We start from the raw sequence: 15,421 nt of genomic DNA on the forward strand, positions 1-15,421 counted from the left end.
GATCCCCACCTAGTATCTACAGCTCGTTGCAAAGTACCAATCTAGTTTGCACCTCTTCCAATCTCAATTTCATTAGAAGCAATCATATTCTCAACTTGTTCTGCTTGAGCATGTTGCAATTCATCATTACGCTTACTAGAACCAACAACAATATTGATAATATTAACCAAATGATCAAAGAATTGATGAACATATTTTACTTCTCTACATGCTATAACTAGAGCTAATTGCAACCTATGAGCCATACAATGTACATAATAAGCATATGGGCAATCTTTAAGAAAAAGAGTTTGTAATCCATTCCATTCACCATGCATGTTACTAGCCCCATCATATCCTTAACCTCGAATATTTTTAATGTGGAGGTTGTAATGAGAAAGGACAGCACATATCTCATTCTTTAAAGTCAATGCAGTAGTGTCTCTAACATGCACAATATGAAAGAAACACTCTTTAATGAAACCTTCTTTATCAACAAACCTCAAAATGATGGCCATTTGCTTTCTCTTCGACTCATCCCGGGCTTCATCAACAAGAATGCAAAATTTTGCATCCCCAATTTCTTCACGAATAGCATTTCGCACATTACTAGCAAGAATATGCAAAATCTCCTTTTGAATTGTGGGTGATGTATATTTGGCATTTCCTGGAGCATTTTCCAAAACAACACTAGCTACTTTGTTATTGAAAGTTGATGTGAATTTTATCAATTCAATAAAATTACCCCTATTTTTTGAATCAAGGCTTTCATCATGACCTCTAAAAGCACAAGCTTGGAATGCTAGCCATCGAGCACACTCTACTAAGGTTTTGAGCCGCAACCGATTATTCTCTAATTCTTTTGACGTTTGTTTCTCAATTAGTTTGTCAATATGTCGTGAATAATTCTTTAAATCCTCGCAGCATTTCACAACAATTTTATGTGGGGAGTTTGGTTCTTTCCCAACATGACGAATTAAAGGACAATTCATTCCATCTTTCACCTTTTTCCAATTATTAAAACCTGTTGAAATGAATGCATCTGATCCGGGACGACCTATTGGTTTCTTACTAAAAAGGTAGCAAGGTAGACAATATATCGCATCCGTTGAAGATGAATATTCCAACCAATCCTCATGTGAATTAAACCATGAAGGTTGAAATCGACGATGATGAGTATCATCATTGTATGGATAGTCTATATTTTTAGGTTGATATGGACCTTTTTCGATATAAGCTCCTCGGATTTCATCTTGTTTGTTGATAGGAAATTCACATATTTGTTTACGTGAACCTGGATCACGATATATCTCTTCAAATTGAAGTTTTGGACATTTGGAGGGATGTTCATCAGGCATTGAAGTATTAACATTTGTTTCTACAGCCACAAGTGTCCTAATTTCTGAATTGCTAACATCTTTTTTCTTAAAGAATGCATCAATTGTTTTTCGTTTGTTCATAATTCTTTTAGCTTTAAGAATATGACTCAAAAATTAACCTGAAAAAAATTTTAAAAAATAAAATTTTAATTAGAAATTTTTACTTAATTATATGAATGTTATTCATACTAAAAAAAAAAAAAAATCTCCACTATAATTTAAACAGTCAACCCATTTTTAATACAACTTTAATTAATAATAACCCCTCAAACAAAAACAAAAATAATTTAATTAATTTGTCTTTTATAATGTATTGGTTAATTTAATTATATAGCTTTAATTATTGTTGTTTAGCGTAACAATAAACTATATTGCTTTAATTTATTTGTCATTAATTATACAATTAACTAATTATAGTATAATAGTGATACTGTAACTAATTAACTATCTATTGTATCCATTAGCTAATGGACCGCAACTAAAATAATATTAATCAATAAAAGTTGGATGGTGAAGTCCTTTAAAAAAAAACAAAAAAAAAAAACTGATATTATTTATATTATATGATTTTCAAAATTTTTTTAAATTGTTTTTTTCCAAATTTCAATTCCAAAATTGAAACTTGGGTAATATGTGAAGCTCAAGCCCAAGTACTGCAGTGAATAACTTCAAAATCCATTCAAAGTTTCTGAGCCTTAAAGAAGTCCAAACCAAATAGGATACAACAAGCCCAACCCAACACACAAACACACCAACCAAAAACAAAAACACTTATAACACACAAACACACAACACACAACCCACAAACACACAACATACAACCCACAAACACACAACACACAAACATTGTTGTGGTTGTACAACAGGACCCAAAAAAAAAAAAAATTGTTATGAGTACAGGCGTGTAAGACGCAAAGGAGCACAGTGTGTAGACAGCCAAATTAAAAAAAAAAAAAAAAAAAAAAAAAAAAAAAAAAAAAGGGTGAAAGTCAGCCAAATTGGCCAATCAGATTCTCACAGTTCCACATCAAAAAAAAAAAAAAAAAAAAAAAAATGCTGAGTTTCATTTATAAGTTTCATTTCATTCTTTATTCAGTCATTCAGTGAGATAAAGAGAGAGAGACTGAGAGTCTGAGAGAGAGTCAGAAAGAAAAACCTTGAGGGAGGGCCGGACTGCCGGAGGAAGCAACGAGCACCGCTCACCGGAGCAGAGGCAGAGGTGCAGAGCGATGAGCCGATGATCGATCTACCGTCTACGATGTCGATTTGCGATTCATTTCCTTTTTAATTTCAGTGAGATAAAGAGCAAGAGACTGAGAGAGAGTCAGAGAGAAAAAGAGTGAAATACCTTGAGGGAGGGCTGGAGGGAGCACCGAGCGGCGAGCACCGGAGCAGAGGCAGAGCGATCTGCGTTCTCCGATCTCCGATCTGCGATGAGGGGCGATCGGGCGAGCGACGACGAAGACAACGAGCTTGCTGTGGCGACGACGACGGCAACGTGACCGTCCATGGTTTATTGGGTTTGGTTTTGGTTTGTGTATTGGGGATTTTTTTTTTTTTTTTGATAAACACCTCTGTGCTCTGTGTTTGGTTTGCTGAGTTCTGTGTTTAGTTTGCTTTTGTATTGGGGTTTGATCTCTCTGCCAGCGACGACGCGACGTGATGGGATTCTGCCGAGCGCCAGCAACATGATGGGTTCAATTTCTGATTCTCTGTATTTTTTTTTTTTTTTTTGGTTGAGAATCTGTGGGCTTGCCGTGAGCGAGCTACCTATAATGGGCTCGCCGTGGGCTTGGTTTTGGTATATATATATATATATATATATATATATATTTTTTTTTTCAGATTTTAGTTCAAATTTTTTTTGGGTTTTTTTTTTTTTGCTTGAAAGTAGAACAGATAATTTTTTTTTTTTTTTTTTTTTTTAATTTGATGGTGTTCCTAATTTTTGATTGAGGGCTGGGAGAATGGGTGAGAAATGGCTGGGGGGGCCGGCTGTGTAATGTTGGGGAGGCCTATTTATTTTTTCTTCATAGTCTAATGGGAAAAAAAAAATTTTGCAGGGGCCACGACCCCCCCCAAGCCACTATGTGGCTCCGCCCCTGCAAACACAGAACTCAGCAAACCAAACACAGAGCACAGAGGTGTTTATCAAAAAAAAAAAAATCCCCAATACACAAACCAAAACCAAACCCAGTAACCCACAGACAGTCACATCGTCGTCGTCGTCGCTCGCCCGGTTGCCCCTCATCGCAGATCGGAGATCAGAGAACGCAGATCGCTCTGCCTCTGCTCCGGTGCTCGATGCTCGCCACTCGGTGCTCCCTCCGGCCCTCCCTCAAGGTATTTTGCTCTTTTTCTCTCTGACTCTCTCTCAATCTCTCGCTCTTTATCTCACTGAAATTAAAAAGGAAATGAATCGCAGATCGACATCGTAAACGGTAGATCGGTCATCAGCTCATCGCTTTGCGCCTCTGCCTCTGCTTCGGTGAGCGGTGCTCGTTGCTTCCTCCGGCAGTCCGGCCCTCCCTCAAGGTTTTTCTCTCTGACTCTCAGTCCGGCCCTCCCTTAATGTGGAACTGTGAGAATCTGATTGGCCAATTTGGCTGACTTTCACCCTTTTTTTTTTTTTTTTTTTTTTTAAATTTGGCTGTCCATACACTATGCTCCCTTGCATCTTACACGCCTGCACTTATAACAATTTTTTTTTTTTTTTTTTGGGTCCTGTTGTACAACCACAACAATGTTTTTGTGTTGTGTGTTTGTGGGTTCTATGTTGTGTGTTTGTGGGTTGTGTGTTGTGTGTTTGTGTGTTATAAGTGTTTTTGTTTTTGGTTGGTGTGTTTGTGTGTTGGGTTGGGCTTGTTGTATCCTATTTGGTTTGGACTTCTTTAAGGCTCAGAAACTTTGAATGGATTTTGAAGTTATTCACTGCAGTACTTGGGCTTGAGCTTCACATATTACCCAAGTTTCAATTTTGGAATTGAAACTTGGAAAAAAACAATTTAAAAAAATTTTGAAAATCATATAATATAAATAATATCGGTTTTTTTTTTTGTTTTTTTTAAAGGACTTCACCATCCAACTTTTATTGATTAATATTATTTTAGTTGCAGTCCATTAGCTAATGGATACAATAGATAGTTAATTAGTTACAATATTACTATTATACTATAATTAGTTAATTGTATAATTAATGACAAATAAATTAAAGCAATATAGTTTATTGTTACGCTAAACAACAATAATTAAAGCTATATAATTAAATTAACCAATACATTATAAAAGACAAATTAATTAAATTATTTTTGTTTTTGTTTGAGGGGTTATTATTAATTAAAGTTGTATTAAAAATGGGTTGACTGTTTAAATTATAGTGGAAATTTTGTTTTTTTTCTTGAGTATGAATAACATTCATATAATTAAGTAAAAATTTCTAATTAAAATTTTATTTTTTAAAATTTTTTTCAGGTTAATTTTTGAGTCATATTCTTAAAGCTAAAAAAATTATGAACAAAAGAAAAACAATTGATGCATTCTTTAAGAAAAAAGATGTTAGCAATTCAAAAATTAGGACACCTGTGGCTGTAGAAACAAATGTTAATACTTCAATGCTTGATGAACATCCCTCCAAATGTCCAAAACTTCAATTTGAAGAGATATATCGTGATCCAGGATCACGTAAACAAATATGTGAATTTCCTATCAACAAACAAGATGAAATCCGAGGAGCTTATATCGAAAAAGGTCCATATCAACCTAAAAATATAGACTATCCATACAATGATGATACTCATCATCGTCGATTTCAACCTTCATGGTTTAATTCACATGAGGATTGGTTGGAATATTCACTTTCAACGGATGCGATATATTGTCTATGATAGGATCTTAGTAACCAATGAAGAAATGAATTGAATAGAGTAACCAGGGAGAGAGATAGAACATTCGAGAAAGAGAATTAAGAAGAGAAGAGAGATAGATGGGAATTAGAGAGGAGAAGATATGAATGAGAATGAATTCTTATTATGCATCAAAAGACCCCTACAACCTTCTGTTTCTCACCTCTTATACTATTACCGTTCCACATTCTTAACTAACTCCAGCTAAGCTAACTAACTTCCATGACATCATCACAACAGCCAATGACAACACACAGTAACTAACTAACTATCACTAACACAACAACTAACTAACTCTCACTACTCACCACTCATTCTCTAATTACAATTCTCCTCATTACAAATCTTATCAATTCCCTTCCCCTTAAAAAGACCTTGCCCCCAAGGTCCACCTCCCCCCAACGGTTACAAAACCTTGCCCACAAGGTGAGGAAACTGCTGCTGCAAGTTGTAGAGGGATTCCCAGGTAGCATCTTCTGGAGAATGACCATGCCACTGGACCAAGACTTCAGAGATAGTTCTAGACCGGAGCCGTTTAGTCCTGTGTTGAAGGATAGCAATAGGTTCAGGATTAAGTACACCAGCAGAAGTAACAGGAGGAAGAGTTGGAACTGGAACTACATTTGATCCCAACTTCAGTTTCAAACATGAGACATGAAAAACTGGGTGGATAGAACAATCAGTAGGCAAGGTAAGTTTATATGCCACCTGACCAACCTTCTGCTCAACTTGGAAGGGACCATAGAACCTAGGAGAAAGCTTATTGAAACCTTTCAACCTCAATGAGTGCTGCCTATAAGGCTGTAGCTTCAAATAAACCCAATCACCAACAGTAAAACTTGTATCAGATCTATGCAAATCAGCCTGAGATTTCATCCTAGCTTGAGCAGAAAGTAAATTCTGTTTCAGCAAGGAGATGAGGTCCTGTCTGTTCTGCAGTAACTGATCCACAGCAGCCACTTGGGTAGCACCAGGAATATAATCCAACAAACTGGGAGGTGGTATGCCATAAAGAGCCTCAAATGGGGTCAGCTTAGTTGAAGTATGGAAATTGGTGTTAAACCAATACTCAGCCAAGTGAAGCCAATCAGCCCAAGCATTAGGTTTGTCACCAACAAAGGCCCTCAAGTATTGTTCAAGGCTCCTATTCACCACCTCCGTTTGGCCATCAGATTGGGGATGGTAAGCTGAAGACATAGCTAGCTCAGTGCCCTGCAACTTGAATAACTCCTGCCAAAAATGAGCTGTGAAAACTGAACCTCTGTCACTCACAATAGTCTTAGGCATTCCATGGAGCTTAAACACATTTTTCATAAAAACTGCAGCCACTTTCGCAGCTGTGTAAGGATGAGAGAGGGGAATGAAATGGACAAATTTAGTCAATCTGTCAACTACCACAAAGATCACTTCATAACCATGAGACTTAGGTAACCCCTCAATAAAATCCATACTGATATCAAGCCAGGGTTTATCAGGAACCGGAAGGGGCTGTAATAAACCAGCAGGCTTGGAAGTGCTCACCTTCACCCTTTGACAAACCTCACAGCATTGGACATGAAGCTTGACATCTTTAACCATACCTTTCCAAAAGAAATCCTGCCTTACCCGATGTAGTGTCTTCAAATAACCCGAGTGACCACCACAAGGAGAATTGTGAACATGCTGCAACACTAGAGGCTTCAATGGTGAACTATGGCTGAGGAAGATACGACCCTTATAAAAAAGAAGACTATTATGAAGGGTGAAACCAGCAGGGGCAGAATCTTCAACAGCCAAAGCTTCAAATAATTGCTGGTATTCATGATCAGTATTATAACTATCCTTCAGAATGTCCAACCAGGAAGAACAAGGAAAAGAAATCAGGAAAAAAGAGGCAGAATTAGAGTCCTCCAACCTGTTTGAGTCCTCCAGTCTCCTTGAAAGGGCATCAGCAGCCTTATTTTCTCTGCCATGCTTATATTCTACCAAAAATGAATACCCCAACAACTTAGTAATCCACCTTTGTTGAGTTGGAGTTCCAATCCTCTGCTCAAGTAAATACTTAAGACTTTGGTGATCAGTCTTGATTACAAAGGGCTTTCCAACCAAATAAGGCCTCCACTTCCTAACTGCCTTCACTAAAGCCAAAAACTCCTTTTCATAAGTAGATAAGTGAAGACTTCTACCCTTTAAAACTTCACTATGATAAGCTAAAGGTCTGTTACCCTGCATCAAAACAGCACCCAACCCCTTACCTGAAGCATCACATTCAATAACAAAGGGTTTAGAAAAATCAGGTAGTGCCAGGACAGGAGGTGTAGAGACAGCCACCTTGAGAGCATTAAAAGCCAAAGTAGCTTGTGGAGACCATTGAAAGGCATCTTTTTTAAGTAATGCAGTCAAGGGAGCTGCAATAAAGCCATAATCTTTGATAAATTTCCTATAATATCCGGTCAAACCCAAAAAACCCCTCAAAGCCTTTATAGATGTAGGAATGGGCCAATTTTGCATGGCATCAGTCTTCTTGGGATCAGTTCTAACCCCTTGGCCTGAAATTAAATGCCCCAAATACTCCACCTCTTCACAGCCAAACACACACTTGCTTTGCTTAGCATATAGTTGGTTATCAAGCAACACAGTCAAAACCATCCTCAAATGAGAAACATGCTGCTCAACAGAATTACTATACACCAATATATCATCAAAAAATACCAATACAAACTTCCTCAAATATGGTTTGAACACCTTATTCATTAATGATTGAAAGGTGGATGGTGCATTAGTTAAACCAAATGGCATAACTAGAAACTCATAATGGCCTTCATGGGTTCTAAAGGCAGTCTTATGAATATCCCCCTCCTTCATTCTAATTTGATGGTAACCGGACCTAAGGTCTAGCTTAGAAAAGATCATAGCACCACTCAACTCATCAAGCAGCTCATCTACAACAGGGATAGGATACTTATCTTTAACTGTAGCCTTATTCAAAGACCTATAATCAATACACATTCTCCAACTTCCATCAGCCTTCCTTACTAACAACACAGGTGATGAAAAAGGACTATGACTGATTCTAATATAGCCTGCTTCCAGTAAATCATGAACAATTTTTTCAATTTCAGTTTTTTGATAGAAGGGATACCTGTAGGGTCTCTCACAAACAGGTTCAGTGCCCTCCTTCAAGACTATCTGATGCTCATGTCCTCGGAGAGGAGGCAATGCAGTAGGCACTTCAAAGACCTTGTTGAACTCATTTAGTAACTCAGTAATGGCCCCATGTTGCTGCACTGGTGTGGAAGGAGTAGGACAGGATATGATTTGCAGCAGGAGTCCTTTCTTGATGACTGGTTTAAAGAATTGGTCAGCTTCTTGAAGAGTGAGACCGGATGGTTGTAATCCTGTAAACAGAATTTCTTTACCCCCAAGACTAAACTCCATGACCAACTTCTTGAAATCCCATTTAATTGGTCCCAAAGTACATAACCATTGAGTACCAAGAACCACATCACAGTCACCCAAGGATAAAACATTCAAATCAATCTGTAATTCCTGACCTTGAATTCTGAGATTAACCTCATGGCAAGCACCTTGTGTCCTAAGTACTTCCCCATTAGCTACTTTAACTGTGAAGCTTTCTTGAGTTGACAATGGCAATTTCAAGGATGACCATGAAGAAACATCCAAGAAATTATGAGTACTACCACTGTCAATCAAGATAAGCACATCGTGATGATGAATTCTACCCCATACTCGCATTGTACCTGGAGAAGGACTTCCAAGTAAGGCATAGAGAGTGATTTCTGCACACCCTGCCCCTTGTTGCTGCAATTCTGTGGAAACATCATACCCCACTAATCTTTCTTCATCAAGAACCTCTTGCTCACTTCCCGAGTTGTTCTGTTGAAACCCTTCCATAAGGAAAATCTTTGGTGTCTTGCATTGATGTCCCACATACCATTTATCCTCACAATGGAAGCATAATCCCTTCTTCTTTCGATCTTCAACCTGCATAGCAGTAAGCTTCTGTACTGGTAGTTTGGTAGTCTTCAAATCATTCCTGATTGGTGGGGGTCCCAAAATTGAAGGCTTAGACACTTCACCCCATGATCTGACATTCTTCTTACACGCAAAAATGTATTCTTCTTGTATTTTGGCAAGACCAAAGGCTGCATTCAAATTCTGGGGATTCAGCATCCTAATTGGTAATCTAATTTCATCCCTCAGTCCACTCAGGAAACAGCTGAGTCTATGCTTCTCGGATAGTTCCTTAATTCGATTGGACAAGGCTTCAAACTGTCCCTTGTAAGCAGATACAGACCCCACTTGCTTCAATTTTGTTAGATTTTCCATAGGATCATCATAGGAAGAAGAACCAAACCTCACGTACAATGCTCTAACAAAGGCCTCCCAACTAGTAAAAAGACCCGCCTCCTCTGCATCTTGAAACCAAATCAGGGCCTCATCTTCCATATGATATGATGCTAATAATATCTTTTGGTTGACCGGGGTATTATACAAATGAAAGAATTGATTGGCCTTGTACACCCAACCTGATGGATTCTCACCTTTAAACCTCGGAAACTCCAATCTCACAGCTTTAGGAATCATCGCAAAATCTTGTTGTGGGTTTGTCACTATTGGAGATGAGGTTCTTGGAGGAGATGACTGATGTCTCTGTTGCCAACCGTTACCAGCCTCTGTAATACCTTGCACTGTCTCTGTTAGAGCCTGCAACAAACTTGTGACTGCATCCAATTTCTGATGAACAATACGGAATTCTTGATCATGTTGCTCGATCGTCGATGACAGAGCATTGACTTTTTCATTTAAGAAAGAAGAAGATCGGGTTTCTGCCATAGTAGCAGAATGGCTCTGATACCAATTGATAGGATCTTAGTAACCAATGAAGAAATGAATTGAATAGAGTAACTAGGGAGAGAGATAGAACATTCGAGAAAGAGAATTAAGAAGAGAAGAGAGATAGATGGGAATTAGAGAGGAGAAGATATGAATGAGAATGAATTCTTATTATGCATCAAAAGACCCCTACAACCTTCTGTTTCTCACCTCTTATACTATTACCGTTCCACATTCTTAACTAACTCCAGCTAAGCTAACTAACTTCCATGACATCATCACAACAGCCAATGACAACACACAGTAACTAACTAACTATCACTAACACAACAACTAACTAACTCTCACTACTCACCACTCATTCTCTAATTACAATTCTCCTCATTACAAATCTTATCAGTCTACCTTGCTACATTTTTAGTAAGAAACTAATAGGTCGTCCCGGATCAGATGCATTCATTTCAACAAGTTTTAATAATTGGAAAAAGGTGAAAGATGGAATGAATTGTCCTTTAATTCGTCATGTTGGGAAAGAACCAAACTCCCCACATAAAATTGCTGTGAAATGTTGCGAGGATTTAAAGAATTATTCACGACATATTGACAAACTAATTGAGAAACAAACGTTAAAAGAATTAGAGAATAATTGGTTGCGGCTCAAAACCTCAGTAGAGTGTGCTCGATGGCTAGCATTCCAAGCTTGTGCTTTTAGAGGTCATGATGAAAGCCTTGATTCAAAAAATAGGGGTAATTTTATTGAATTGATAAAATTCACATCAACTTTCAATGACAAAGTAGCTAGTGTTGTTTTGGAAAATGCTCCAGGAAATGCCAAATATACATCACCCACAATTCAAAAGGAGATTTTGCATATTCTTGCTAGTAATGTGCGAAATGCTATTCGTGAAGAAATTGGGGATGCAAAATTTTGCATTCTTGTTGATGAAGTCTGGGATGAGTCGAAGAGAAAGCAAATGGCCATCATTTTGAGGTTTGTTGATAAAGAAGGTTTCATTAAAGAGTGTTTCTTTCATATTGTGCATGTTAGAGACACTACTGCATTGACTTTAAAGAATGAGATATGTGCTGTCCTTTCTCATTACAACCTCCACATTGAAAATATTCGAGGTCAAGGATATGATGGGGCTAGTAACATGCGTGGTGAATGGAATGGATTACAAACTCTTTTTCTTAAAGATTGCCCATATGCTTATTATGTACATTGTATGGCTCATAGGTTGCAATTAGCTCTAGTTACAGCATGTAGAGAAGTAAAATATGTTTATCAATTCTTTGATCATTTGGTTAATATTATTAATATTGTTGTTGGTTCTAGTAAGCGTAATGATGAATTGCAACATGCTCAAGCAGAACAAGTTGAGAATATGATTGCTTCTAATGAAATTGAGATTGGAAGAGGTGCAAACCAGATTGGTACTTTGCTTCTAATGAAAAACACTGTAACCGCACATTGTAATTTTCTTTTATAATAGTGAAATCCCTACAACTCTGTGGACGTAGGCAAATTGCTGAATCACGTAAATACTGTCTTGTGCGTGTGATTGTTTTTCTTTTGGCGTTTTCTTTTCTCTATTTTTTTGTTTCTCACAGGTTTGGAATTTCGGTTGAATTCCCAACATGTTCAAGTATATGATGATATATGAAAGTTGATAATTTTGTATCCAATAGACTTAAAAATTATATTTAGTATATTTTTGTTACAACCCGACCCCCGCAAGTATTCATTCCTGGCTACGCCCCTGTGTGTTTGGTTTGCTTTTGTATTGGGGTTTGATCTCTCTGCCAGCGACGACGCGACGTGATGGGATTCTGCCAGGCGCCAGCGACGTGATGGGTTCAATTTCTGATTCTCTGTATTTTTTTTTTGGTTGAGAATCTGTGGGCTTGCCGTGAGCGAGCTACCTGTAGTGGGCTCGCTGTGGGCTTGGCTTGCCGTGGGCTTGGTTTTGTTATATATATATATATATATTTTTTTTTTTCAGATTTTAATTCAAATTTTTTTTTGGGTTTTTTTTTTTTGCTTGAAAGTAGAACAGATAATTTTTTTTTTTTTTTTAATTTGATGGTGTTCCTAATTTTTGATTAAGGGCTGGGAGAATGGGTGAGAAATGGGTGGGGGGGCTGGCTGTGTAATGTTGGGGGGGCCTATTTATTTTTTCTTCATAATCTAATGGGAAAAAAATAAAATTTTGCGGGGGCCACGCCCCCCCCCCCCCCCCCCAAGCCACTATGTGGCTCCACCCCTGCGGGGGGGGGGGGGGGGGTGTGGGGTTGAGGTGAGTGTTTCATTTGGGATCTCTCATCAAGAATTGGAGAAGGTACACTAGCGTCACTACAAGAAATTATTAGGTCCACCGTAAGACTATTGAAATAGTCATCTCAATCAATAAAATGCTATTATTTATGCAAGCGTGATATCATCTAATAGTTTATTATTTTGTTTTCTTATGCTGATTTGGAAGCTGGCTCATATACTTGTATAAGTGACATCATTTTATTGGTTGGGAGTACTATTTCAGTAATCTTTCTAGTGAACCTAATAATTTTTCCGTCATAGCACATTTGATTGGAGAGGTGAGCCCAACCCATGGGCTGTATTCTACAAGGGGAACCAATGGATATTGGTGTAGTAGTGGGTCCATCCAAAAATCCAATTATGCATGGGATGATTGTATAATATCACGAATAATGAAGGATAGAGGATATTCACATCATAGACACTAGCATAGTGGCAATAAGTGTGTGTGTATATATATATATATATATATATATATATATAATTTAGCTACAAAATTGATTGTAGCTTAAAGTTATAACTTTACTTAATAAAACAAACATTACTACATATTTTAAAAAATCTAACCGTTGAATTGCATGTTCCTTACACTCTTAATACACATTTCAAATTTTATGTTAATCAGATATTATATATTATAAGATCTATAAACTTATATTTTATACATAATTTTAAATTACAAAACTAACAATTTAAACAATTTATTGATAGCATAACTATTGGTCTTTAATTTTCTAGAAATTTTACAATCGTGGAAGATATAAGAAGAAAATGTAATCCAATAGAGGAATTTTCAAAATTTACCACCAATAAAAAATATTGAGTAAGATTGTAGTCTTAGACTACAATAAAATTATATATATATATATATATATATATAAACAACCAAACTAACGGACCTTATTTTAGGGATGGGCAAAGCAAAATGAAAATGACTACACCAAAATATTGTGTTCCCGTAAGCAACAATAAAATTATATATATATATATATATATATATATATATATATATATAAAAACAACCAAACTAACGGACCTTATTTTAGGGATGGGCAAAGCAAAATGAAAATGACTACACCAAAATATTGTGTTCCCGTAAGCAACAATAAAATTATATATATATATATATATATATAAATAAAAACAACCAAACTAACGGACCTTATTTTAGGGATGGGCAAAGCAAAATGAAAATGACTACACCAAAATATTGTGTTCCCGTAAGCAACGTGGAAATGATCTTTCATTGGTTGATCCGTTGTTGTATACTTGTATATACTGTATAGGGTTCATGTGTCATCTGCATGTCTACCACTTCATTTCTAAGAAATTGTCACGTTGTCCAAAAATGTGTGTGGCTTTCACTTGCGGCGGAGTAATGGAGTGTGTGAGTGTGTGACTCATTTGTGTAGCTTTCTTAAAAGCGTGTAGAGAGAGAACGTTGTTTAACTACAAAGTCACGACAAGAGGGGTCTTATTTACTGTCCTTTTAATAAGAAAATCAGGGTGGACATCATTCCTCCCATTATTTTATTTTAACTATCGATTTTAAAAATAAATATTAAAAAAAAAAACCCAAATCAAAACAAAACTAGAAGATTATCCCAAAAATAGTGGTGCTTTATTGGATGGGCTTTCAGTGGCGGGGGATAATGGGCTTTGGTCCTGGTGTTGTAAGAAATATAATAGAAAAATAAAAAGGAAAATTAATAAAAGAATTAATGCAAATGTGGATTTTTTTTTCTTTCCTACATTAACAAAACATCTTGGTTTTAACGCATTAAAACTATGATGTTTTGAGATGAAGTGGCACTTGATGGATTCGTTATCAATGTATATATATAGTGGAGTATATAACACTAGGAATACCTAAATTCAAATTTCTAAACGTGAGACAAAATCAAAATAATCCTGAATTTTAAGAGTGCGAATTACTATTTAGTCAAAATAGAAAAAGAAATAAAGCCAAACACACTGCCATTGGAATTTTTTAATTGAGAGAGAGAGAAATCAAACACGCAGTCACTTGATTTTTTACCAAAAACAATTCGATCCCAATAACAATTAGGGCTTTGTTACCTTTAAAAAAAAAAAAAAAACAAATTCTTTTGGGAGGGACCAGCAACCACAAGAATGGAGTGGATGAACAATTTATTTCCTAGGCTATTTGGACACATTTAAAATTTTTTTGGAGTGAAATATAATTATTGACCCAAAGTTTAAAATTTTATATATCTATTATACTATTTTATGTTATTTTTAAATTTAAAGAGGGCTATGGCTAGACTTGGCAAAGGGTTAGGTTGATCGTGTTGGGGTTCAAGTTCGACTTGATTCATTTGGATTAGAAATGTGTCATTCTAAACAAGTTACAAAACTTATGATCTTACTCACTCTTTTCATAGTTAGGTCAATTGATATGACACATATGTTGATAGTCTATCTTTTTCTTCTTTTTAATAAAAATAAAAGAACAAATAAGCAAAGACACTCAAACATAAAAGCTAAAATTAGACCGATTTTGGGTCTACCTGTTTTTCATTGATCTAAAAATTACTAGCTGCCCATATCAATATTTTCCTTTAAAGTTTGGACATGCTATAGCATTTGGGCCAATTGTGTTATGATCCTAGTATTCCTATATTGCTTTAGTGTAAGTTTAAAAATGTGTATATAAGCTTTTGAACACCCTTCTCTCGCAAGCCGATTTTTAAGGGTGAGTTCTACTTATGGGTTCTTAACATTTGGTATTAGAGCTAATAAAAAAGAGAAAGGGCTACCATCCACCAAGTTAGTATGAATACCCCTTGAAATGTATTGGGGGCGTGTTAGGGTGTTTTCACTGATACAAGAAGGAAAAAAAAAAATTTAAATAAACAAAAGGGTTATAAAAGAAGATATTTGGGCTAATATATTGGACCAATGTATTTTCTTTAACCAATTGAATTAATATTAGAATTAATAAAATATATAAATTTTAACACCTCTCTCTCTCTCTCTCTCTCTCT

General features: G+C 36.3%; 2 protein-coding genes across 2 annotated transcripts; one reads left to right on the forward strand and one right to left on the reverse strand.

Moving 5' to 3' along the window:
• Positions 1-41: 41 nt before the first annotated feature.
• On the reverse strand, positions 42-1,337 carry LOC126728495 (uncharacterized). The gene is made up of 2 exons (XM_050434304.1): positions 481-1,337; positions 42-234 (listed from the first exon to the last, which is right to left on the reverse strand). Exons 1-2 carry the CDS (start codon positions 1,335-1,337, stop codon positions 42-44), a joined length of 1,050 nt encoding a protein of 349 aa, XP_050290261.1.
• Positions 1,338-10,596: 9,259 nt separating this feature from the next.
• LOC126728497 (uncharacterized) lies at positions 10,597-11,760 on the forward strand. Its single transcript, XM_050434305.1, has 2 exons — positions 10,597-11,530; positions 11,708-11,760. The coding sequence occupies exons 1-2, from the start codon at positions 10,597-10,599 to the stop codon at positions 11,758-11,760; spliced, it is 987 nt and encodes a 328-aa protein (XP_050290262.1).
• Positions 11,761-15,421: the final 3,661 nt, after the last annotated feature.

This window comes from Quercus robur, chromosome 5, assembly GCF_932294415.1.
Source record: "Quercus robur chromosome 5, dhQueRobu3.1, whole genome shotgun sequence".
In the NCBI taxonomy this organism is placed as follows: domain Eukaryota; kingdom Viridiplantae; phylum Streptophyta; class Magnoliopsida; order Fagales; family Fagaceae; genus Quercus; species Quercus robur.